The sequence below is a fragment of the Sebastes umbrosus genome, chromosome 19 (genome assembly GCF_015220745.1).
Source record: "Sebastes umbrosus isolate fSebUmb1 chromosome 19, fSebUmb1.pri, whole genome shotgun sequence".
NCBI classification, from domain to species: domain Eukaryota; kingdom Metazoa; phylum Chordata; class Actinopteri; order Perciformes; family Sebastidae; genus Sebastes; species Sebastes umbrosus.
The window spans coordinates 23645003-23670248 of NC_051287.1; the positions used below are offsets into that span (position 1 = coordinate 23645003).

The following is a 25246-nucleotide window of genomic DNA, read 5'->3' on the forward strand; positions in this document are numbered from 1 at the left end:
TAATGGCTGGATAGAATTTCTGCCCTCGCCTGAAGTGCAGACCCCTGACGGTGTTTAGCCAAGGGGTCAACGGGCCACCCGCTGACACACCTCAGCATCTAATCGACCAGACCGATGGCCTCTGTCACTTGACCTTTAGACATTACATTAAATTACAGGGCGCTGCATTACATTACTGCTTGACTCACACAGAGCCAACGGCTATTTAAGATTTTTTTTAAAGCCTAAAAACAGAGCCATGAGGAGGTATAGAAGTCCCTCAGAACATTGAATTACAATATGTGGAAAGGTTAATATTAGGGATGCACCGATACCACTTTTTTCAGGCCGAGTACAAGTACAAGTACTTCCATTTGGGTTCTCGCCGATACCAAGTACCGATACGAGTACTTCTCTGTGCAAAAAGACCCTTGTTAACAGCCAGTTGGAGGGTGCGAGCGACACACGGCAGGCTGGGGAGTCCCGCATACGAGGCGGTGCGCCGCAACCGGCTCTAGGTCGGCTTGGAAAGGCTCGGGGTGAAGGTGCTTCCCGGGGCCGTGGCCAAAGTGTCACCGGGGCGGACCGTCATTAGTGCGCCCAAGCCGCGTCGTGCCCCCAGGGCGAGGCTCGGCCCACGTAAAGGCGCCAGGGGTCTGCGGCGATGTCTGCAACCCACCCGACCCATCTTGAAACACAGACCAAGGAGTCTAACGCACACGCGAGTCAGATGGTGCAAGCAAAACCCCGTTGCGAAATTAAAGTGAGGACTGTCGCGCGCCAGCTGAGGTTGGATCCCGGCGCATCACCGGCCCGTCTCGCCCGCATCGTCGGGGAGGTGGAGCGTGAGTGTGTGCGATAGGACCCGAAAGATGGTGACGAGAGGATAACGTCACGCTGCCGTAAAGTGGTATCGGTGCCGTTGTATCGGAGCGGTTTTGCGAGTATAAGTACATGAGCACAGTATCGGACCCGATACCCGATACTGGTATCGGTGCATTCCTAGTTATTATGGAATTTTTGCCCAATGATGCAGGAAACGTCCTGCCTACTGAAGCTTTAAATCACATGACTCATGGAATACAGGATTTCTTATCATTACTGGCATGATGTGATGGTGTGAGTCACACAAAACTGCTTATTTTTGACTAAATGTGAGCAGGACATGCTGTGCTATCAAGAACATGGTTGGGGCTGGGCAGAGCCAAAGTGAACTGTCCAGGCCGGGCCATCTGGGGAGCTGGCACTGAGCGCCTCCACGGATGTACAAATCATGCTCTCAAAACTACCACTGAGCACAACAGATTGTCAATGACAACTGAAATCATTTCAGTGGATGCCGCTCGGAGCTGAATGATTGAGACAAAAACCAGCGTCACGCTGTTAATCTCACAGCTATCACATAATTAATCTCCATAATGCAAACAGCTATTATTTCCATCAAGCTAAACTGTTTTCTTTTGAAAGGGGAAATGTATTCAACCTACCTCGTTTTTCAAAATTATGCTTTATCTCGTTGTCCTTGCACATCATGTCCGTGTGTCCCCCGATGCCGATGTTGACCCCGTAGTCCTCCTGGATCTTCCCGTCGCACAGCTTGGTGGTGTGGAGCTGGTTGGGCGTGGAGTTGAGCGAGTGTCCGCCCGGGTCCTCGTCGCTGCAGTCGTAGTCGTCGAGAATGGGGGTTTCCCGGATGGGCATGCCGATGACGGAGCTCCCGTGCTGGTGCGTGCCTCGAGAGCCCCGGTAGCTGTCGCGGCCCTGGGGTCCGAGCAGGACCGAGGGGATGTAGTGGATCTCGTGGGTGGCCTCGGTGCTGGCGCTCTTCTGGGGGATGCGGCGACGCTTGCACCACCGGTGGCGGGTGTACAGGACGAGGGTGAAGAGGAGGATTAGGAGGAGGAGGGCGATGAGGCCTCCCTGGAGGGAAGCAAGGGGAAAGAGAGAAGGAGAATGTAAGTAAGGGAAGCACACGAGCACGACAACACTTAATTGGTAATGTCGATATTTTACGTCGTACACAACAACACTTTATAGACCTCTAACAATAACAATTACTGCTCCTGTGTCACTTATATTAGGTTGAATGGCAATTAGCACAATTTACCGGCTATTGAAGGAGGTCTGGCAATCAACACTTCAATAAATGAGTTCTCAAAACAACATGAGGCAGCTAACAAGGTCCGAAAGAGATTAAATCATATGTGCCTTTTAAGCTACAGACAAGTGCACTGGTCAAATACACAGCAAATTGTTTAAAGAGGACCTGTTGTGCTTTTTTTCCCTTTCCTTTAATATGTTGTATAGTCTTTTTATGCATGTAAAAGGTCTGCAAAGTTACAAAGCCCAAAGTCCACGCCAAAGAGAGTTACTGTCCCTCACAGAAACACTGCTCCTGAACTACCTGAAAAGCCTTGCTTGAAGTCCCGCCTTTTCTTATGTAACATGGTGATGTCACCAAGTAACACAGTTGCATAATACCTAACTAGCGGCTAGTTTGGCACGCCCCTCAAACAAAAGCTAGTTAGAGCGGAGTCCGAAGAGTTTAGTTCGGTTCACTCCTCATCACAACAGAGTGGGTTAGCTGACCAATCAGAGCAGGAGGGGAGGGGGGGTGGGGGGGAGATCAGGAGCTCAAACAGAGCGTTTCAGACAGAGGGTGAAAAGAGGTGCTGCGGCACAGCCAGTATGAGAAAAAAATAAAGCGTTTTCTGGACACTAAAGCATGTAAACATGTTCTAGTAGAAACCCAAAATACAAGTATGAACCTGTAAATAACCATAATAGGTCCTCTTTAAGATTTAAAAATACGTTCACATCCTCATCATACGTCTGTGTGTTATACGTGAGTTATAACTAGGATTTTTGACACAGTGTTGGTGAGGGAGCCAAATTACAATCATTTACAGCCGTTTTCAGGATGCACCTGTCCCTTTCACCTCCCACAGTATCTTTGCCTCACGTCTCTCCCCCAACACACCCTCCTTGTCAACTAAATACTGATTGGTCTGCTGTATAATATAATCCATTTTTTAGCATCATGAATGATGATTTTCGTCGCTTCCATTTTTCAGTACAGTAGCCCCCATGATAAGACAGAGGAAGCTGGTGAGGAGTATAAATAATTCTGGACTTATTTGGGAAAAGAGAAGAAGAAGAATGAAACATAGGGCAACCCCCTGTAGCGATGATGACATTAGCAAGTAATTAGAAAGTAGAAAGGATGCAGACAAGCACTAATTCACATACACACACACACACGCATACAAACACAATGTGACTCCTGTACAGCACATTGCAGATTCTTTAGAGCTCAAAATCAGCACTTTGTTAGCACACTGTGCACTTTCTGCAGTCGGACACCTGCAGACATTCACATACATTACTGGACATGTACAGAATATAATACACCAGTATCACACTATGATATAATGCAGCACAACATCAACAACAAAATCATAAACTACGACCTCAAAAATCACCAGAGTTCAATAAGCACTTAATGAATAATTTATTTCCGTGTCTGATTATTCAGACACATTAACTAACAACAAATCAAACACTGTGGCGTGTTCGCCCACCATCATCTAACAGCACAACACACCAGCATCATCCATACATAGGGATGCACCGAGTATCAGTATCGGGATCACCCAACCCGTCTTGAAACACGGACCAAGGAGTCTACCGCACGTGGGAGTCAGAGGGTGCAAGCAAAACCTCGTGGCACAATGAAAGTGAGGGCTGGCAAGCGCCGGCGGAGAAGGGATCCCGGCCCAGCGGGGTCGGGCGCACCACAGTAAAGTGGTATCGGTGCCGTTGTATCGGAGCTGTTTTGCGAGTACGAGTACATGAGCACAGTATTGGACCCGATACTGGTATCGTTATCAGTGCATCACTAATATTGCCAGATTCATGCCAACACACAGCCCTACTTTATACTGTGCAAGTGTTCCTGTTATTGTGTCCATTCCCTATCTATGTAGTATCTCCAGCACATAGACACAGAAGTGAGGCAGATATTGTTTTGTTTGTAGCAGTGCTGCATCTGGACTCCTATCTCCAGAGTGTCACACACACGTACACCAATACACCAGGGATGTTAGCCTGTTTGGCCCTCTCTTTCTTCCTATGGCCCTTTCTTCTTCTTCTTCTTCTTCTTCTTTCTGTGGTCCTGTAAATTCGCCAAGGAGCATCGCATTTCCCCCCACGGTTCATTCAATATCTCACCATCACAGAAACATCAAACACCCTGCCACACATGCTGTGGCCGGATGATAAAGTAAATCCATATGCACAGACAGAATGGAAGAGGAGGGGAGGGGGGGAAAGGGAGGAGGGCATGACTTATTCTTTGATTTTTTTCACAATGACATCCAGTAGGTGAGACGTAGCATTTGATTCAGCGAGACACGGCAACCCCAAAAGGCGATATATATCCGCGATGTCAGACAGGAAACGCAGGGTCAGCGCTTTTTGCGAGAACATATTTAAAGATGTGGGGGATTTTTCACAAAATTACACACACATGCACACACACACGGACGGCCACGTGCGTACACTTCAGCCACAGCGCGCACACACGCAAAAATCACGACAGAATAATAAATAAAAATCCACAAGGGGTCATTCATCACAAACATTTAAAATTCCATCTTGGTGGGGGAAAAACAAACCCCTTTGAAAATATAACTCATGCACTGCTGGGTGTCCATAAATCACACTGTGCTGAGAGAGGGGAGGTGGCCCAGAGAGGACTAGTGCCACGGACAAACTTGTTCATTAATCTCCGATAGGATGGCAGCTTTGGAGAAAATGCAGTCCCGCAAAAAAGCCTCCCCTCCGCCTGCACTTCCACATTAATTCCCCCTGAAAAATAGCAAAAAACACATGAAGGCTTATGTTTCATTTTAGCAGTGGAGTGATAATGGAGTGACATTGTGTGGCTCAGCAGCAAACCACTGAAAGGAACCGCGATGAAAAAACTGTTAAAATCTCAGTTTCAAATAGACCTTTTAGCCGCCTAAAACGTAAGACACAAAGATTTGCTGTAGCTCGGTGAGGTCTTTATTCATCTTCTGTACCACAGCGGTTGGTTGTCACTGGGTACGTAAAGAAGGAATTGCCCGTTTGTCATGGAAATTTTAAGTAATTAAACCTTTTACAATTACACCACTGGTCGGGAATATTTGACATTTGAAACCTTAATTTCCCCTTCTTACATTTACATTAAAATACCGCAGACTTTTTACACAACAGTTACAATAGAGACGATCTAAAAGCTTCACAAAGTGCAAGCACTCGTACTAAAAAAAAACTATACACTCACCGGCCACTTTATTAGGCACACCTGTTCAATTGCTTGTTAACACAAATAGCTAATCAGCCAATCACATGGCAGCAACTCAATGCATTTAGGCATCTAGAGGTGGTGAAGACGACTTGCTGAATTCAAACCGAGCATCAGAATGGGGAAGAAAGGGGATTTAAGTGACTTTGAATGTGGCATGGTTGTTGGTGCCAGACGGGCTGGTCTGAGTTTTTCCAAAAACTGCTGATCTACTGGGATTTTCACGCACAACCATCTCTAGGGTTTACAGAGAATGGTCCCAAAAAGAGAAAATATCCAGTGAGCGGCACACTCAAATAACCACTCGTTACAACCAAGGTATGCAGAATACCATCTCTGAACGCACAACATGTCGAACCTTGAAACAGATGGCTTACAGCAGCAGAAGACCACCCGGTACTAGCAAGGTGTACCTAATAAAGTGGCCGGTGAGTGTATATACCACATGTCAGCTTTTGTTTTTTTGGATATATCTGTTAATTTCACTCTGTCACATCAGTGCCCTTAAGATTCTCTCAAATTCCCTTCCCCGTATCATCTCACAATGTTTTCCTCGCCACTTCCCTCCGTTCTCGCTTTCTGTTGCCCTCTCCCCCGTCTCGATTACCGCGCGTCTCTCCGTCTCCATTCCCCCCTTCATGTTTGATCACATCTTTCTTCCTCTCCTCAGTACAACAGCTGTATAAATTCACAGTGGCAGATGTAGCCATGAGGGAAAATGAGTTTTCTGTTCATCTTCAGACCCTACAAATCCCTGCTGCTTTAGTCCTAAGTGACTTCACGGGGAGGAGATTGGCTGGAAAACCCCATAATTCCACTCTTTTTTCTGTGGTATATAGCTTCAGTCTGTGATTATTTTCCTTACTTTGCATTCCCCCAATAATGCTCCCATTCCCCCATCTGAATCTCTTTGTGTGTTATTCTTTCCTTTTTGCTCTCCTCTCTGCAGCCCTTCTCCCATTAGCCCCTCTCCTGTAAATCCCCCCCGTCTTTTTCCCTGCTGTGCCTGCTTTTTACCCTTCATTTCCCATCCACCCAGTCTCCCTTTTTTCCTCTCCACTGTGGATCGTGTAGCCTCTTTTACTTTCATCATTCCCTGTCGGGTTGGCTTGCAACCGTTTCATCCCCTTCTCACTTACTTTTTTTATCTTCAGTCTTTTACAGATTTGGCGACAAACACCTGCACTGAATTATTCAACACTTCACACTAACATTTTTTTTTTTTAAATGGACATACTAGCAGCAAATTCCTCAGATTAAGATATTGCCTTGGTTTAGCCATGACAGTCATCTTAAAAACCTACAGAAGGACGAGGACAGAAGCAAGTTTGTGCTTTTTGTTGTTGGTGTATGTAATAACAACAACATCCAGGGACAGTCACAATGAAATGGGTTGAGTGCAAAAACCTCAGAATGAATCAGAAAGTGTTGGACAAGGACATGAAAGTCTGAAAAAATGTTTTTATAAATACTAAACCATGCTGCCACTGGGGCATGTTTACTGTACTTTACATTTTTCTATTGTTCACTGCATTTCATAAAGCTCTGGTGTTGTTTTTTTGGGCTGGGCGAAAGAAAAAAAATAAATTCCATACATTAGTGAATATGAGCATACAGTTATACATTCTAGTAATTTTGTTTTCTCTCCATTCAAAACACATTAAGAAAAAATATCCCCCACTATGCGAAAGCAATGAACATGATTTGTTCAGATGGCTGGCTTAGACAACAATGCAATGTAATTAACATGGCTTAGAGAAATTAACATTTGTTTTTCCCCGGCTGCTTTCGAAACACTGTATTTTTCTTTTTGGAAAGGTTAACAAAGTTGTTACCAGCTGAGAGTTAAACGCACACCCCAGGTGAATAGGGCAAACATTTTAACTAAAAGATAACACCACAACTTCCACAACTGATTACTTACATTAAAGGTCCAATATCGTGCTCATTTTCAGGTTCTTACTTGTAGTTTGTGTTTCTACTAGAACATGTTTACATGCTGTAATGTTAAAAAAAACAACTTTAATTTCCTCGTACTGTCTTTTTGAATATACCTGTATTTACCTTCTGTCTGAAACGCTCCGTTTTAGCGTATTTCAATGGAATTGCAACGGAATTGCGTTGCTACACAACAGCTTGGGTCCATGTTTACTTCCCGTCAGCTGATGTTATTTACATCCACTGCAACAGGAAATAAACTGGGAAACATTTATAATGTTTATGTTTAAAACTGTGTAATGGTCTAAACATTGTATATTTGTGACATCACAAATGGACAGATATCCTAACGGCTTGTTTCAAACGCACAATTTCTGAATACGGGCTGTGTATTTCTCCATATATTGAGCGTTTTGATAATTTTACGAGTATTTATATAGCACTTAAACCTGCTTTATAATATAAAAGACATGAAAAGCTCACTTTTTTCAATATGGGACCTTTAAGGCAATTGTGTTTTGTATTTCAATTTTTCTGAAATGTTATGTTTATCATAGAAAATACTGCCAATAGCCATGAAAAAAACAATCTATTTTCGCCACGGTTTTAGGGATAAAATGTTCTATAAATCAGGCTATGAATGTTTAAAAAAACCTTTAAAAAAACCTTCAGAATATAGATAGGAATAAAACTGGAATGTTTGGTGTATGTAAGAGCTACCGTCTGGCTGGAGTCTGAGAAAAAACACATTTGGGGAAAACGGCCTTTAAAGATATGTATTGTAAAATTCCATACATTTTGCTAGATACTACAGGTGAATAGGGTAAAAAAAAAAATAGATATCACCATGAAACTTCCCTTGTTGATTACTTACATTAAGGCAATTATTTTTTGTATTACAAGTTGTTTTGAATGTTATGTTTAAATATGCAAATGAGACATTATCTATTGCTAACTTTGGGTAAATTTAGTAGAAATCTACAAACAAAGCGTAGTAAAGTTAACACCTAAATGTGTGTTTTTGATGTTTTATTTCCAGTAGTCTAAAAAAAGACATGTTATGAAAGTAAAATAGTCAAAAATTTCAAAAATCAACGTGGTTAGCTCGTCTCCCCAAATAGCATTTGATCGGATAAATGTATTTGGAAGTCCAAATGAGTCATCAAAAATGGTTTTACAGGAAGATAAATTAGGGGATTTTGTTGTAAAAATACAAAAAAAGTATATATTTAACATATAACGAGATAAATGAAAAATTAACGTAGTGACACAGGATCAGATCTTGGAAAAACATTTTTTCATTCCACTGTCTGACAAAAAGTTAACTAACTCTATATTAAAGTTATCATAAGGTCAACCCAAGGTCACCTAAATATCCCTATATATAGGCTCAGTAGAGAAAACAATCGAGTTACAGTGCAGCTTTTAATTATCTGAGTCATAATGAACACACACAGACTGTGACAGTTTACACTGTTGGCACTTTAACGTACCATCTTAAGTAGTAAGTAGAGAGTCAAGAGGTTAAGAAACCCACTGCAGCAAAACCTCATTAGACGTGATCACTGAGCTTGATTGAAGTGAATGTGAATTAAAGATATTCAATCTCTGATTAATTGCAGACAGCCCCTCGTGTGTGTTAATGAAAGAAGTAGACACATGCAAGTTTGTTATTTTTTTTTAGGCTTAAGAATAAGCCATATACCAATGAGACGTTTCAGCTGTCAGTCTGTTTAAGAGTCATAACACAACCTGAGGTTTGCACTTACTCATATTCCCCAATGCAATTTCCTGTTAAGTATTGAAATCATATTTTGGTATTGGATTGTATTAGGTACTTATCCATAGTCAGTGTATTACCTACAGTAGATGACGGTTGGCACGTCCCCAAGCTTGGAGAAACAGAAAGGAGTACCGGCATGGGAGCAAAGCAGTGCACTGCTGTGGACGGGTCCGGTGGAAAAACATATTTTAGCCGCCTAAAAACAAGACTCGGTCAAACCAAGTATATGGCTGGAACGTATATGGTCAGCATGTGAATTTGTGGCTAAAGTTTTTTCCACTTTTATCTTGATTGTTTGATTGAAAGACTACTTATAATGAAGCAAATTACATTCAGTAACCTTTACTAGTCAGTATATTACACATTTTATACAAGGTGAAAAGGTATTATGACATACAGTATGCGAGGTTAAAAGCATTTCAGTTTTTTATTAAAGCATGTGTATCAAAAGCATTCATCATATAAGTGGTGCGTAACAATATTTACATACTTAGCGAAAGTTTATCAGCGTTGAGATTCTCCCGCTGTCAGCACTGACGTTGTTGCTGCCGTATTTATTCCTAGATGGAGTGTTAATGGAGCAGCTACAATGTTAGCATATCCTGGCACTGATCGATCCGGACTCCATTCAGAAAACAAGCATTTTAAAAGTTGTTTGCTTGTCGTCTTGCGGACAGACCCGACAAAACATGAATTCAAACTTTTTACTAATCAGCATCATTATGTAGTTATTTCGGCACACTTTTGATCCGGTTACAACAACGTTGCTGCCGTATTTATGCCTAAATGACGTTATGTTGAGTGTTGATGGAGCAGCTGCATAGCCTGGCACTGATCGATCCGAACTCCGTTCAGAAAAACAAGCATTTTAAAAGTAGTTTGCTTGTTGTGTTGCGGACAGACCCGACAAAGCATGAATTCAGTCTTTTTACAAATCGACATCAATATGTCGTTATTTCTGCATTATTTTGATCCGTTTATTTGCAATTAAATTACAGCACAGTCTGTTTATTTTGGGTTCATACCACAGTAGCGACGTGTGGCTTGCTAGATAGTCAGTTCAATGGCGCTGTATGTGAATACAGCTCCTCGCCGGGTGACGTTATGAACCTCGACACGAGGGCGTTTGGTTTTCTGACATATCTGGGACTTCACCAACATGTACGAAGCAGCAACAGTGGTTATTTCTTCCATGGCTGATGGCGGAAATGGAGGAAAGAAAGGCGGAAATTTGCTTTGCGCTTGGTGTTTATGTACGGTAACACAATAAGAAGCAACACCATAACGTAACTTAAATGAACATAAACAAAAGCACATGCAGAACAACAGCACTATGTAATGATACATTGAACCGCTGACACGCTCCCCAGAAAACCTAAACGCAGAACTGTTCTCCGCCTTTTCATTTTGAAAGAGCAACGGCCAATGAGGAAACTCCAACAGTCGGCCGACCAATCCTGTATCTTCATCACTCAGTCACTCACTCAGTGACAGACCTTTGTGTTTGTAGGGCGGGCCCTCTGCGGTTTACTCTAGGTCATATACTGACTATGGATCCGTACCTCATACAACCCCACTTCAAATAATCTGAACCATCCCTTTAAATTATGAGAACAATATGATATTCACTTTTTAAATGACTTCTTTTCAAGCGAAACAGATTGTCTCGGATGATGTATGGTCAACATTTACTTCTGCAACATCCCGAGTGTGTTTAGTCGTTTTGCTCCGGCATTCTTTCTGCATATTTATGCCGTTGTGTCTAATCTCTAACCATGTGACTCTGATTCTGATGGCATTTCTTCTGTCGAGGACTGAAAATAGCACTGTCACCGCGGATCTCTCAGATGTGTCACCTCTCTTTGGCAACATTCACAGAAAATAGCATATGTCTATACAGATGCTTTGCCACATTTCAGATTCATAACAGAAGTGAGCGAGTCAAAGGAAGCAATATTAATTGTAAAATGTTCTGTGTTAAAACATTATGTGATAACTGCAGAACCATGCACCTGGTTATTCACCTCAAAGATAGTGTGTATTCAGTTAATTTCCCAAATAAGAAGGGATCAAAATGTACATATTTTGATGAAGCATAACATACATGGTTGTCACTAGAAATTATCTAAAATAAATAACATCTAAAAAATTAACAACAGCATCAAAATGGTGACATGATGCCACTTTTCATTTTTCTTCTCGTTACATGTTTCAGTAAAAGAGAACAGTATGAGGCCTCAGTGGAAAGTGGTTATAAAGATGCAAAACACAAATTATTTATACTTAATAGATGAAAAGTGTTACTCAATCAAACCCTCAAAGCACATCAAACTCTTTAACAGCAAGGAAGTTTGATGATCAATTATATTGATCCAGTCTTCATTCTTGGTTCAATAGCTCCCGTGGAGCCTCTAGATGTAGAAAAATTGGACTTTTTAATGTGTACTTTTGGCACGACCGGCTCCCTTGTGATCCTAATAAGCGTCTTTATGCATCGAAACAACACGACTCAGAGCGAAACACGTCCGACACATGCTCTGTGGTTTAGCCACCATCTGTGCACAGTGGAAGCCGCGGCTCACTGAACCCTAGTATCCATCCACTTCCTGCTCCAAGGGAAGATTGGACAGTAGCAATCTTTAGGGGGATTGTTTTTGAGCAAAACTGTGAAATAGTTACATTCTGAATTCAGAACAAAGAAAGAGCAGATGATGTGCACAAAAAAGCCACAGATGACATGCCTAGAAGAGCTGGATACTCGTGCAAGCTCGCACAGCCAAATGCACACAGGTGTACACACACGGTCGTATACACGGGTCGCCCCCGTATACAAACAAACACACCCTGTTTCTGTGTTCATGCCACTGTGTGTCAGGCAAAAAACAAGGCAGAACAACATCCTTTACCTAACTCTGCAACTTTTTTTTCCCTGTCACCATCTTTTTATTTGTCATCCTCCCACTCTTTGTGACACTCTCCCCCCCTCTCTCAGTGTTGCATCGGTTTCTCCCATCTTTCTCTCTCTCTCCCAGCAGGACGTTAAAGTGGCATGTGCCCTAGCATCTGCTCTCCATTCTCTCTGTCCAACTAGAAGTCGCAGCGTGAATGACAGGACTTGGCTCCCCTGGTTTATGTTTCCTCTCGGCTAATTCACCTTGGAGAAACCGTGCCTGTCCGTCACCTGCTGCACACGGAGAAAATAACTACTAGTTTCACACTAGACACATGATACAATCTGATATTAGCTGTATGTTGGGTTCAGACTACACAATGTTGGAAAAAAAAACTGCAATATATTTTTTTTCTGCAATATGAAAAAAATACTGGAATATTCACCCTACCTGTCTGCTAGCTGCATTTGGTGCACAAATTAGCAACATCGAGAAAAACAATTTTATGCTCTCAATTTAATCAAAAACATATTGATTGTATAGATAATATCTATCCCCAAAAGTGAAGCCAAAGCATCTCCATCACCGGCTGGTGGCTGGCTGTTAGTTCAGGAAGCGATTTGATATGCAGCAGAGTTTTCTATGAGCAGAAGACGCATTTTAAAACGTCAATATCTCAGGCGATCGTGTTTATTTAACTGTAAGAAGCCAAAAACGTGATCGCGATTAAGAGACATGACAGACTCCACGTTGGTCCCTGACCGATCATAGCGTGCTGTCTTTCACAACCCGCGTGATATCATCAGGAAGGAGGTGCTATAGGGACCGACTTACAGAAACCCCGATGTAAACAAACAATGCCGTCTGAAATGATATTGCCGTATATATCCGATACTGGCAGTCTTGTGTTTGGAAATGCCTTAAAAAATAAAAAATAAACGAGGCCCTAGGTCTGTTGAATCAGACTGTTGGTCAACTAGAAAATAATTCACAGATTAATCGACAATGAAAATAATCGTTAGTTGCAGCCCTTATTCCATTTTAATTTGCGTAAAAAACAGGTAGCGCTGCCTGTCTCATTCATTCATTCCATAACTGACTCTCACTGAAAGCCTTTACACACTGGGGGCATTTTTTTTCATGCGATTCATTTATTTACTAATCACATGTCAATATATATTTTTTGAACTGTTGATTTTGAATATTATGTGGCAAAAGAGCGTAATTTTTTTTCTGGTACGAGGCCGATTTTTCTGAGCTTTCAATCTACGGATATAGTCATCAACCAACCACGTCGTTCGTAACGGGTTCAGTTGCACCTATATTTATAAAACATCAACACGGAGACTCCGTAGTCCAACTCGGCATACTTTATTACTCCTTTCAACCTCGACAAAGGCAGCGCAGACCAGATCCACTCCCTCTGTTCTTGCCTTCACAATAAAAGCCCTTGACTTATTCACAGATGGGAATTTCGCATTTTCGTGTTATTTGTCATGCCCTCGGTGTGTCAAGGCCATTGCTCTCTGAGTCTGAGTGAGTCTAAGTGGCGGTTTTGCTGTACAACAATATCTACAAACACAGGATCATTCGTCACCCCCCCCTCTCCGATACTGCTGCTTTGCATCGACACTGTGTGCTCTTGTTAATTACAGGGTTTGTTCAGTTGTTGCCAAATGTAATATAAAGGAACACTCGTCAAAAGGAAAAATATGTGCTAAATCTCAATTAGGTAAGGTAAAGTTTCTTTGATGTAAGTGAAATAATCTATTCTGAAGTGACTGGAAATCATTTGAAGAAAAAGTCCACAGCCCCGGCTATGTAAATCACTAGAGAAATTACACTGACGAAAAGCCCGGACCTAATCATAAAATCTGATTACACTGTGATTGAAAACTGAATGAAAATCTCCCACAGCTTAACTGGAAAGCACCGGGTCGACCTTTCCATTTTGTCCCTCTCGCCATGGGAACTAATACATGTTTCCATCATCCACTCCCCCCCCATCCCCTTTTTACATTGCCTCGAGTCCCATCCCGTCATTACTCCACCTCTCTATCGTCCCCTTTTACATGCGACGATGCTCTATATCCCACACAGGGAAAAAGATTTGAGGGCAGATAATGCTGTCCTGAGCCCTGGCCTTGTGAATTATAACACTGAATTAGGGCTGATTTGCTGGTGCGGTGCTCCTGCCCACCCAATACCTCTTTACCAGGCTTTTTCTAGCTTTAGCCCATATACCCTACACCCACCGCTTTCCACCGCTTTCCTCGCTCAGCCAGGATAACAATAAGTCAGTCTGGGCCTGTACAGAAGGATGAAGTTTGCATCTGTATCATAGATTACAGAGATAAATGACATTTCAGTTCTGCAAGGGGAGTTCTTCATACATATGCAACTCTTGCAGAAAAGTCATATTTAACCATGCATGTCAAACATCAAAGAAGAAACTATAAATTTCACGACTGATTTTGTACAATGTAATATGTAACAGTGCGATTACAAACAATCATTGTAAAAACTTTAGTTGATTTCTACACATCAGAAGTGTCAATGCTTATTTGCATGTTGCTTTCTATTGTTAAATCTGCAGTAGGCAGAATGTTTTTGGCATCATTGGGCAAAAATTCCATAAAAACCTTTCAGAATATTTCAATTCAAGTGTTCTGAGAGATACTTCTGCACCTCCTCATGGCTCTGTTTTCAGGCTTTAGAAAATATAGCCCGTGACGAGAGACTTTGGCCAATCACAGGTCATTTCAGAGAGAGAAAGCGTTCCTATCGGTTGTTCATTCAACGTAGGCAGCTGTCAATCACTCACGAACTCCGATCAAACGGTCAAACTAGGCAGCGCTGATCAAATATGAATCAACATTCTGTTAATGTAATGTCTATTTCTCGCCTCAGATGTTTTCAGAAACATCTTGTAGTGTACGGTTTAGCTGTAAAATGAGAAAGATTGCTCCGGCTGGTGCTTGGTATTTCCTCAACTGATCTCAACATGGCAGCAAACTTTCTCATTTTACAGCTAAACAGTACACTACAAGATGTTTCTGAAAACATTTGAGGTGAGAAATAGACATTACAGTAACAGAATGTTGATTCATATTTAATCAGCGCTGGCTAGTTTGACCGTTTGATCGGAGTTCGTGAGCGATTGACAGCTGCTCAGAGATGGCAAGGCTCCAGCTCGGCTGTGATTGGTTTTTTTTCTCCGGTCTGTGAAATCTTGCAGATGCCATTAGGAGCACCGGAGAACACCGGAGGACACCAGAGGACACCAGAGGACACAGAGGCTCCATTTCTACCTATTGCTACTTTAACTGTATGTTATATGTTACAAATGTGTTTTGTCTCGCTAGCTGGTTGCCAGTGTTGCACTGACTATAATTGTAACTGCAGCCTATTTGTTTTAGTCAGGACACATTACAGCGCATGACAACAATTAAAGTGGTTCTGTTCCATAATGGAGGAAAAAGGGGACCTTTGCATTATGTCTCATCCAACTACGGGAAGCACGGCTGATGGAGAACATCAGTATTTGCTAAAATCAATGGGGGGCATTCAGTTAAATATTTTCCATTATACCACCCAATGGGCATTTCAAAGTATAATCATACCTAAATTTGTTTTGGCCGATCCCTATGAATACAAACTGTTATCTCTGGTTTCAGTTCCCCCAGTCTGTTTGTTTTCCGGATGCATACAGTTCAAGGTAAATTAGGCTTCCCAAAAGAAAATTATAAATGATGGCCTTTGATGGAGTATTTTTGGCACATTATAAACAAAATCATTACAGAACAGACCATACAGAATCCCTCTCTGAGTTTGATTTGGTGTAATTACACTTCATGAATAGTAGGGGGGGAAAGAATAAATTATAAAAATAGTCAACTAAATAGTGGAAAATATAAAATATAGATGACTGAATGCATCAGCTTGCTACCCATGAGGGAATCCCTGGAGGAAAACATTTTGCATTTCAAAACCACACACATGTTGAAAAAAAAAAAAAAATGGGTCTGCATTTAGATAATGGCTTGCATTTGTTTTCCCCCCCCGCCATTGTAATGGAGCCTGGGTATATTTCTCAGTATAATGACATCCCATGATGCTCGCTGTTTGCATGGTAACCAAATATAATTGCCTGATGACCATGCACCGCTGCTTGCTCATTACTGTGGCAAATTAGTACTGCTGGAAAAGAAGAGACTGCAATGCCCCCACAGCCTGACACCCCCTCCCCTCCCAACCACCCACACTATAATAAAGCTCTTCCATTTGCTTTTATAAGAGATAAATGATATCTTCACACTGAGGCAGTGTAAAGCCAACTGTAAGCACACTTGGCCCGCCTCGGTGACATTTCAGAGGAAAAGACATGTGATTAGAAAGGTAATGCCAATATTTGCGGTGGTGACACAAGGGGCCAATACAGGCTCGCTACAGCTGTTGATAACAAGGCAATAAGAGGGCCTGGACAATGAGGCCCTTGGGGTGACTTTGATTGAGGCAAAGGAAGGGCTGAGGACTGAAAAGGGGCAGGGAATGGATTGTTTGCTTTTGTAAAGATGCAGGCAGGGTCTAAAATTAGCACCCGCCACCCACCAAATGCGGGTAAATTGTTGGCAATGGCGGATAAAATCGTCAGGCCATACGGCACTTTGGCAGACAGGGGAAACGCTAGGGATGGAAATAGAGAACCGTAGCTGTCCGATTCCTTGGCATCTCATGCCTCCGTGTCTATTGATTTGTCTTCGATGCTTTCCGCATGTACAATAACACATACGCACGCTGTATCATGTTTCAGTTTGGGAACGGACCCATGGCGGAGAGGAAAAAAAAAAATGCTCAAAAGTATGGCGCTACTAAACCTGAGGGGTGCATTTTTCCTGATAATGTTACACTTTGAACAACAAATCTGTGTTGAAATCGACAGGAGGAGGGCTAGTAACGCTAGCAGTCGGTGGGCAGCACAGTCCTGCTTGACTAAATAACAGAGCTACTAACGTTAACGGAGGTTCCATTGAGTTATTATTATGAGGTGTTCGTGCTCTGCTCAGTAAAAATGAGTATTGGGTGAAGGTAAATTACAACGTTATCATGATGTGTTCAAATGTAACCTCGTAAAATTACGTTTTTGGTGAGAAACTTGAACAAATCCAGTTGAAGGAGACGTTTTCACAGTCATATAAAATAGATATAAGGGAGGGAATTATGACCCTTTTAACTTCCAAACACTAGCTCTAAGCAGCATTTAATACATAATTAAAACTACTGATGAAAAGATTATTTTTAATCCAGGCAAATATTTAAATAATCATAAATGATGTGAATTGTGTGAAGTAACCACTATAGATGACAATAACAAAAGGACAGTACAGTACTGAGTATAGAACCCTCCCAATCCCTGAAAGATAGGGTTCTCCCAGAAGCCACGGTGTTATTCAAACACTGGAATTTTTCATGCATATACACACGTAGGCAAAATTGTTGGTACCCTTCCGTTAAAGAAAGAAAAACCCACAATGGTCACTGAAATAACTTGAAACTGACAAAAGTAATAATAAATACAAATTCACTGAAAATTAACTAATGAAAATCAGCTATTGTTTTTGAATTGTGGTTCAACAGAATCATTTTAAAAAACAAACTAATGAAACTGGCCTGGACAAAAATGATGGTACCCCTAGAAAAGATGTAAAATAATGTGACCATAGGGACATATTAAACTAAGGTGTGTCCTGTAATTAGCATCACAGGTGTCTTCAAACTTGTAATCAGTCAGTCTGCTTATTTAAAGGGTGAAAAGAAGTCACTGTGCTGTTTGGTATCATGGTGTGTACCACACTGAACATGGACCACAGAAAGCTAAGGAGAGAGTTGTCTCGGGAGGTTAGAAGGACAATTATAGACAAGCATGTTAAAGGTAAAGGCTATAAGACCATCTCCAAGCAGCTTGATGTTCCTGTGACTACAGCTGCACATATTATTCAGAAGTTTAAGGTCCATGGGACTGTAGCCTACCTCCCTGGACGTGGCCGCAAGAGGAAAATTGATGACAAATCGAAGAGACGGATAATACGAATGGTAACCAAAGAGCCTAGAACAACTTCCAAAGAGATTAGAGGTGAACTCCAAGGTTAAGGTACATCAGTGTCAGATTGCACCATCCGTCGCTGTTTGAGCCAAAGTAGACTTAATGGAAGACAACCGAGGAGGATGCAAATCATAAAAAAGCGAGACAGGAATTTGCCAAAATGCATATTGACAAGCCACAAAGCTTCTGGGAGAATGTCCTTTGGACAGATGAGACAAAACTGGAGCTTTTTGGCAAGTCACATCAGCTCTATGTTCACAGGCGCAAAAATGAAGCATACAAAGAAAAGAACACTGTACCTAATGTGAAACATGGAGGAGGCTAGGTTATGTTATGGGTCTGCTTTGCTGCATCTGGCACAGGGTGTCTTGAATCTGTGCAGGTGCAATGAAATCTGAACACAATCAAGGCATTCTGGAGCGAAATGTGCTGCCCAGTGTCAGAAAGCTTGGTCTCAGTTGCAGGTCATGGGTCCCCAAACAGGATAATGACCCAAAACACAGCTAAAAACACCCAAGAATGGCTAAGAACAAAATATTGGACTATTCTGAAGTGGCCTTCTATGAGCCCTGATCTAAATCCTATTGAACATCTGTGGAAGGAGCTGAATCATGAAGTCTGGGGAAGGCACCCTTCAAACCTGAGACAGCTGGAGCAGTTTGCTCATGAAGGAGTGGGCCAAAATACCTGTCGACAGGTGCAGAAGTCTCATTGAGACTTACAGAAATTACTTGATTGCAGTGAGTGCCTCGAAAGGTTGTACAACTAAATATTAAGTTAAGGGTACCATCATTTTTGTCCAGGCCAGTTTCATTAGTTTGTTTTTTAAAATGATTCTGTTGAACCACAATTCAAAAGCAATATCTGATTTTCATTAGTTCATTTTCAGTGAATTTTTATTTATTATTACTTTTGTCAGTTTCAAGTTATTTCAGTGACCATTGTGGGTTTTTCTTTCTTTAACGGAAGGGTACCAACAATTTTGCCAACGTGTGTAATTGGGTTTTTTCTGTAAAATATATCAAATTGTGAATGAAATCAGAACTTAAATGTTATTCCTTCATTTGGCGCATCTATTTCAAAAGTGGCAGATAACATTTCTGAGTGGCAGACAAAAAAAAACACTTATGTGGACAATGCATACTTGTAAAGAGCAGCATGTAAAGAACAGCATGTGGGAAAATAACGGCCGACCGCACATACACAGTAATTTTATTCTCCTCATTTTGCTTTGGAGGGCCATATTTAAAAAAGAAAAAAAAGAAAGAAATGTGTTTCAAGGCTTACAGAGGATTACTCAGATTGTTCTTTTTTGCTGCGCCGTCAGGAGCAATTGTGTGGTATTTAACAGAATACAGAATAAACAAAAGACTAAAAACTGTGAAATGAATGACTTTGCTCTCTGCTACAGAAAGAAATACCTTCGCCTTGAAAAGCTGGCGGGTGCAACGGAGCTATGTGTGTGATTATAGGTGTTTTTATGTGTCGGTGTGCCCGTGTAGCTCCATCAGAAGGCAGCTGGGCCTCAGTCCTTGTTATATTCCCTGTCGTTTAGCTTGAAGTGAGGCCTTTATTTGTATCTGCAGCTGTCGGCCAAAGTGTTACCACAACAGCTTGTGAGAGTAGACCTGTCAGCGAGCGCCAGCAGCTGAAGGGGGGAGCGTGGTCTTTGTCCATTCGTGCCAGATGCAATCAAAAACTACCCCCCTCAAATCCCCCCATCCGTGGTCATTCCCATGCTCCTCATATCACAATGATGTCTCACTGGCAGCTCAACACCACATATTTCATGTTATATACATCAGACTGGTGTTCCTGTTGACACTTACTTTCACCTGTCTTCCAATCGTGCTTGGTAGGAGGAGAAAGAGAATAGAAATACACGGTCCTGCACTGCAGTGACAACATGTAATGGATTTAGATTGCTTTGGAAATAAATGCTAATAGATAACAGGTCTGAATAACTCTTCCGAGCCCAATTCGAACGGCACAGATGTTCCCAATTGGTGCTTGAGTCATTAATGGCTGCTAGCAAAACACATCTGCTATCATTAGCGCTAAGGGGAGGGAAAACAAGCCGTTCAAATATACATTAATGGGAAACTTCCCCAAGACTTAAGTCACTGTGCTTCAAGGGGGCCATTAAAAGAACAGTGAGTATTGGGGATGAATCAATAGTGAGACATGAGGAAAAAAAAAAAGCCACTGTTCTGCCAGCTTTGGGCGGTTAGCATGGCAGAGCTTGGAGGTGCTATCTTTAGAGTTCATAGAGGTTAATGAGATGTGCAGTGAGGATGGTCTAATTCCCAGCAGTAAATATCTGGGAAGTGATGCATCAACCGATAAAGAAGCGTCTCAAAGTGAACATACTCACTCGAAATTTAATGTCTAGCTGAATAACACTTGCATATGAGAGAGCCGGGGAATGGCTCTGAGAAAAGCCTAAACAAACAGTACGTGATATATGGGAATAAATACTGCAGAATATACGATGCTGACTACCGTGGTAAGAAGAGCTAAATAAATCTGGTGCTTGATCCCACTCTACAACTATATCAAATGAACAGAATTTATGTGCTTCAAAGTAAAAAAAACTATTTTACAACCAGAAATACATTTTCACATTAAAGGGGACCTATTATGATAATTTTCAGGTGCGTATTTTTTACTATTTTGGGTTTCTACTAGAACCTGTTTACATGCTTTAATGTTAAAAAAAAACGCTTTACTTTTCTCATACTGGCTGTGCTGCAGCACCTCTCTTCACCATCTGTCTGAAACACTCTGTTTGAGCTCCTGCCCTCCTCCCGAAAAGGTCTACTCTGATTGGTCAGCTGGCTCACTGTCGCGATAGGTCAACTGAACCAAACTCTTCGGACTCCGCTCTAGCTCCGCTCGAACTGGCTTTGTTTGAGTGCGTGCCAAACTTGCTGCTAGGCAAGTATTATGCAAATGTGTTACTTGGGTGACATCACCACGTTACGGAAGAAAAGGCGGGATTTCAAGCAGCAAATTCTTCAGTGGGGGAGACGAAGCCCCAATCTCAATGCCCCCCCCCCCCCCACTAAAGCCTTAAACCCTGAACCCTCAGGGACTTGACTGACATCACCTGGTGAATGGTTGAGTGTGAGAGGCTGCGAGGGCTTAAAATGGTATAAATATGAATGCGAAAGAACTTTGCAACATATCACGTTACCTTGACAATGCCAATTGTGGGGTTTTTTCTGCCTATTTTAACGTCTTCCAGGCTCTTGCCTTACCAGACCAGAGGTAACTGTTAAAAAATCTATATACTTGTTTTTGTCAAACGTCATTAAGCAAATGAAAATAAATGGTTGATGAATAAACCAGGTGTGTAATATAGTGTAATGCTTGCATTACTCTGATTTCATGTGTTTTTAATGCACTATAAATCCTTAAAATGTTAATGTTTCTGTGTACATTTAAATATACCTGGTTGAACACGCATTTGCCGTCCTCCTTGCTTAACTTTTTCTTTTTTTTACGCATCCCCTGGTAACCGTGGTAACCCTGGCTGTATTCGAAACCGCCTATTACATACTACTGATGAACGCAGTATGCAGTATACAGTGTACAGTACATACTGCATATTGCGTTCCTGAGTAGTATGCAGTATGCAACGGTAAAAGCGATGTATTTAGCGGTATGCTAGATGAGGCTTTAGCCTTTAAACCAGCTCTTAAAGCACTAGACAAAAAAACAAACTTGTACCACTTATGCAATATTATTGAAAAGTACAACTTTGATTTTGTTGTTTATGTTATGTTTGTTTTCTTTATACAATACTGCAGGTTTAAACTATTTATTCTAACAGCTCATAGTAAAATAAGACAAACAGGATCATCAACGAGGGGAGATGGGAAATATAAAACATTGATCCACAACATTTACTCATACTGTTTTTCTCAGGTACAGCAACAAAACTGTTGAATGATATTCCTACAAATATTAGAGTAATGTTAAAAAGAGTCATGTTAGCAGGTATCTCTCTGCCCCGTCAGAGGCGGCTCTTTCCCTCTCCTCTCTGCTGCTCTGTAGCCGCTCTGTGAGCGTCCCTGACCGGCTCTCCAGCAAGCTACGCCCGCGGGCGATTGTGTAGCTCATCAACTCAAAAGACAGATAACCACAGGTTCCCGTTAATTAATTATGGACATTTGTGTTGTGATATTTAAAAAAGGAAATGAAAGCCCCTCGTCTACAAAACCAGTTTCTAGAGAGCTCCAGCCAGCTCATAGCGGTCTGTCAGAGTGACTGCCCGGCTGGCGAGTTAGTGACCCCGGCAGGCGCTAGCTAGCTCTCACGCTAGTTTGTGGAGCTTCTAAACTCAGAAAAAGTCGGAGGAAACATTCGACTCGCCATCTAATATTGTAAAACTGTTAATATTCAAAATCTACACAGTTGATTTCTCCTCTCAAACATTTTCAGAAGTGAATTTAGTGATGAAATAGCTACGAAAAATGTAAAAAACAAGCCGTTTTTGGCTGCTGTTGTAACCGTAGTCTGTACCGTTCCAGCGCTTTGCATTGTGGGATACAGAGGTCAAGGTAGACTGGTTCTGATGCATACTGGAGAATTTTTTTTATCAAATCAGTACGACAGCAGGGTATTTTTGGCATACATGTTGGGCCAAATCAGTACGTACTACTAGTATAGTATGCGGTTTTGATTACAGCCCCTGTGTTTTATATCAAAACGCTATGAATTGTGGGTAATTCCCTCAGGCAAAGTCTGCAGAAATGCGGATTTACGGAAAGTGTGCGTAAAGGGCTCAAAATGTCTGCTGGACAGCACCTCGAGGACTTAAACCCTCACGGAACTTTGCGGGAACGCGCCTCAAAGTCCTCGAGTCTGTGAGTGTGGACATTGGGATTGAGCCCAACTCCCTTCGGAGTGGACTTTGAGCTTCGTAACTTTGCAGGCCTTTTACAAGCACAAAAAAACTATATAATAAAGGAAAGGGAAAAAGCATAATAGGTCCTCTCTAACAATCACGAATGGTTCTAATTGGTTGTCACAATAAAGAATAAAGGTTTATTATATTGCACTAGAAATATTGATACAATGGTGTTTGCAGATGTTTTTAAAGTTAATAGTGGCTGCAAATAGATATTTCCCTAGAGACCATATTACAGATTGCTACATTTAATGGTGTTCAAATCAAAAGAAATTGTTTCATTTTCATTTTCCCTGAATAGTGCATTATCCATCCACCCACACTCTCAGATTGTTACGAATAAAAAAATCATGTAAGCCATTTCATGTACAGTACGCCATGTTTTCAGTGCATATGTCAAATTCTTGGGCAACTATTTTATAAACAATCTTTACCCCATCTCCACACTTACGCAACCAATTATGTGCATGTGCATGTGCACACCAGCTCAGATCAATCAAGCATCTACACATGCACGCACATACACAAGCAGTCAAAAGTGCAGGAACACAGTTATTCAATAATCCACACTTTCCCTTTGTTCCTCCGAACTCCTGGTCTCCATCGGTAACTGTTACCCAGGCAACAGAAGAGACAGAGAGAAGGTGAATAAATGGGCAGAAGAAAAAAAAAAAAAAAAAAAAACAAAGATGGGGGGATGCAGCCACTTCTACCTGAGTTTTGTCTCTATTAATAGCATCCTCCCTTTTTCACTTGCGCAGCGACTGGAAGTCTGAAGAGAACTAATTTGCTTTGGTCATGACACTTGGCCAGCCAAACAAGTGCTCTATTACGGCGGTTTGTGTTTTCAAGCATGCACGTGCTGTGTGTGCGAAAGAGGGAGACAGCCGGATTGTGCATGTGGTGCACATCGGTATGTCTGTATACAATTAGGTCTGGGAATGTTCTCCGAAGAAATACAGCGTTATCGGCGGTAACTGCAGAATGAGAGCAGTGCAGCGCGGCACGGTCACATGCGCTAACATGCACTACAAGGCACGCGCGTCCAGCCCGGCGATGTCAGCAAAGCAAGGAGAAGCTCGGGTTACAACACACACAGAGGGAGAGCGACTTCGTTCTCTGCTCAGGTAGAATCCTCCATATCTTTACATAGCAAATAGTAGTTTGCTGCTTTATTAATGCTCTGAATATCGAATAAAAAACCTTTAAACAGTATCACAGATAGACACACACAAATCAGGTAATAGCCGCATAATTCAGACTTTTATAATTATTAGAATTGGGTTTTTTTTAACCGATAGCCTATAAAATAGAGTAATTGAAAAATGAATGACTCTGTGGTGTTAGGCTTGTCACAGTAGTCGGTGTTACACAGTTGCCCGGCACACACCGATTACATTATGTTTTGCTTCGCTTGTTCTGCAAATGATTTCGTTTTGGCGTATCTGTGGCATGTTATCAATAGATAATCGGACAAAGGACGCTACAAACTGAAAGTGAATGCATTTGCTCCATACAGAGTCTCAGTAGCAGGAGTCATATTCGCCAGAGAGTTGACAGACAAGACGATGGAGGAGGATTTGGTGTCGAAGCGAAAAGCAAACGAGCCTATTTAAACCCGATGCTATGAGGGAACCATAACATTAATGAGATAATCGCCGTGAAGAGGACGGAGCGGTCTCAGCTGGAGCATGTGGCGCAGCGGTGCCAGATAGACCCCTCTCCGGCTTCGCAGCCAAAGCTGGATCGGAGAGGCCAGACACCCGACGGTAAAGATCAAAGTAAGCGCGCTGCACATATTGACCGTCATCTTTTCTTGTAAAAAGTTTGTTTGTAGCCAAGTTTATTAACCGGTGGGGAAATTTCCTCACCGTCACATCCCTAGTGACTGTCTGTAATCACCACTCTGTAGTCTCACTCAATGTCCCACCCACAGCACTATCTGATTGGTTACACGTCAGAGGTAATAGCCAACGGACACTGAAGGCCACCGTGCTACAGACAGGCAAAGTCGAACGCAGAGTGGAGCAGCTCCGGCTGAACGAGGCGAGCGAAGCTGTGTGTCGAGGCAGGAGATATTAGGCTACTGAAGTTGTAAAAAATATCCCAATCAATCAATATGATGAAGTTACAAAAACACTCTGGTGCGTTCTGCCATTAGTAATAGTAGTTACTGGATGCAACTTCAGTTGAATGAGAACTGCAAGGAGAGGAAGAGGGAGTGAGATGTGACACAAGACCATATTAGTATAGTTTTACAAAAACGCAGCACAGTGGCGATGTCCTA

The 25246-nt window shown here is 41.9% G+C and overlaps 1 protein-coding gene across 2 annotated transcripts in view; it reads right to left on the bottom strand.

Moving 5' to 3' along the window:
• Positions 1 to 25246, bottom strand: part of LOC119478316 (astrotactin-2-like) — a 624157-nt gene that overhangs the window by 282186 nt on the left and 316725 nt on the right. For both annotated transcript variants that reach the window (XM_037752984.1, XM_037752983.1), the window contains exon 3: positions 1467 to 1899. In XM_037752984.1, the coding sequence (XP_037608912.1) occupies positions 1467 to 1899 (433 nt within the window). The remainder of the gene's footprint in view (positions 1 to 1466; positions 1900 to 25246) is intronic.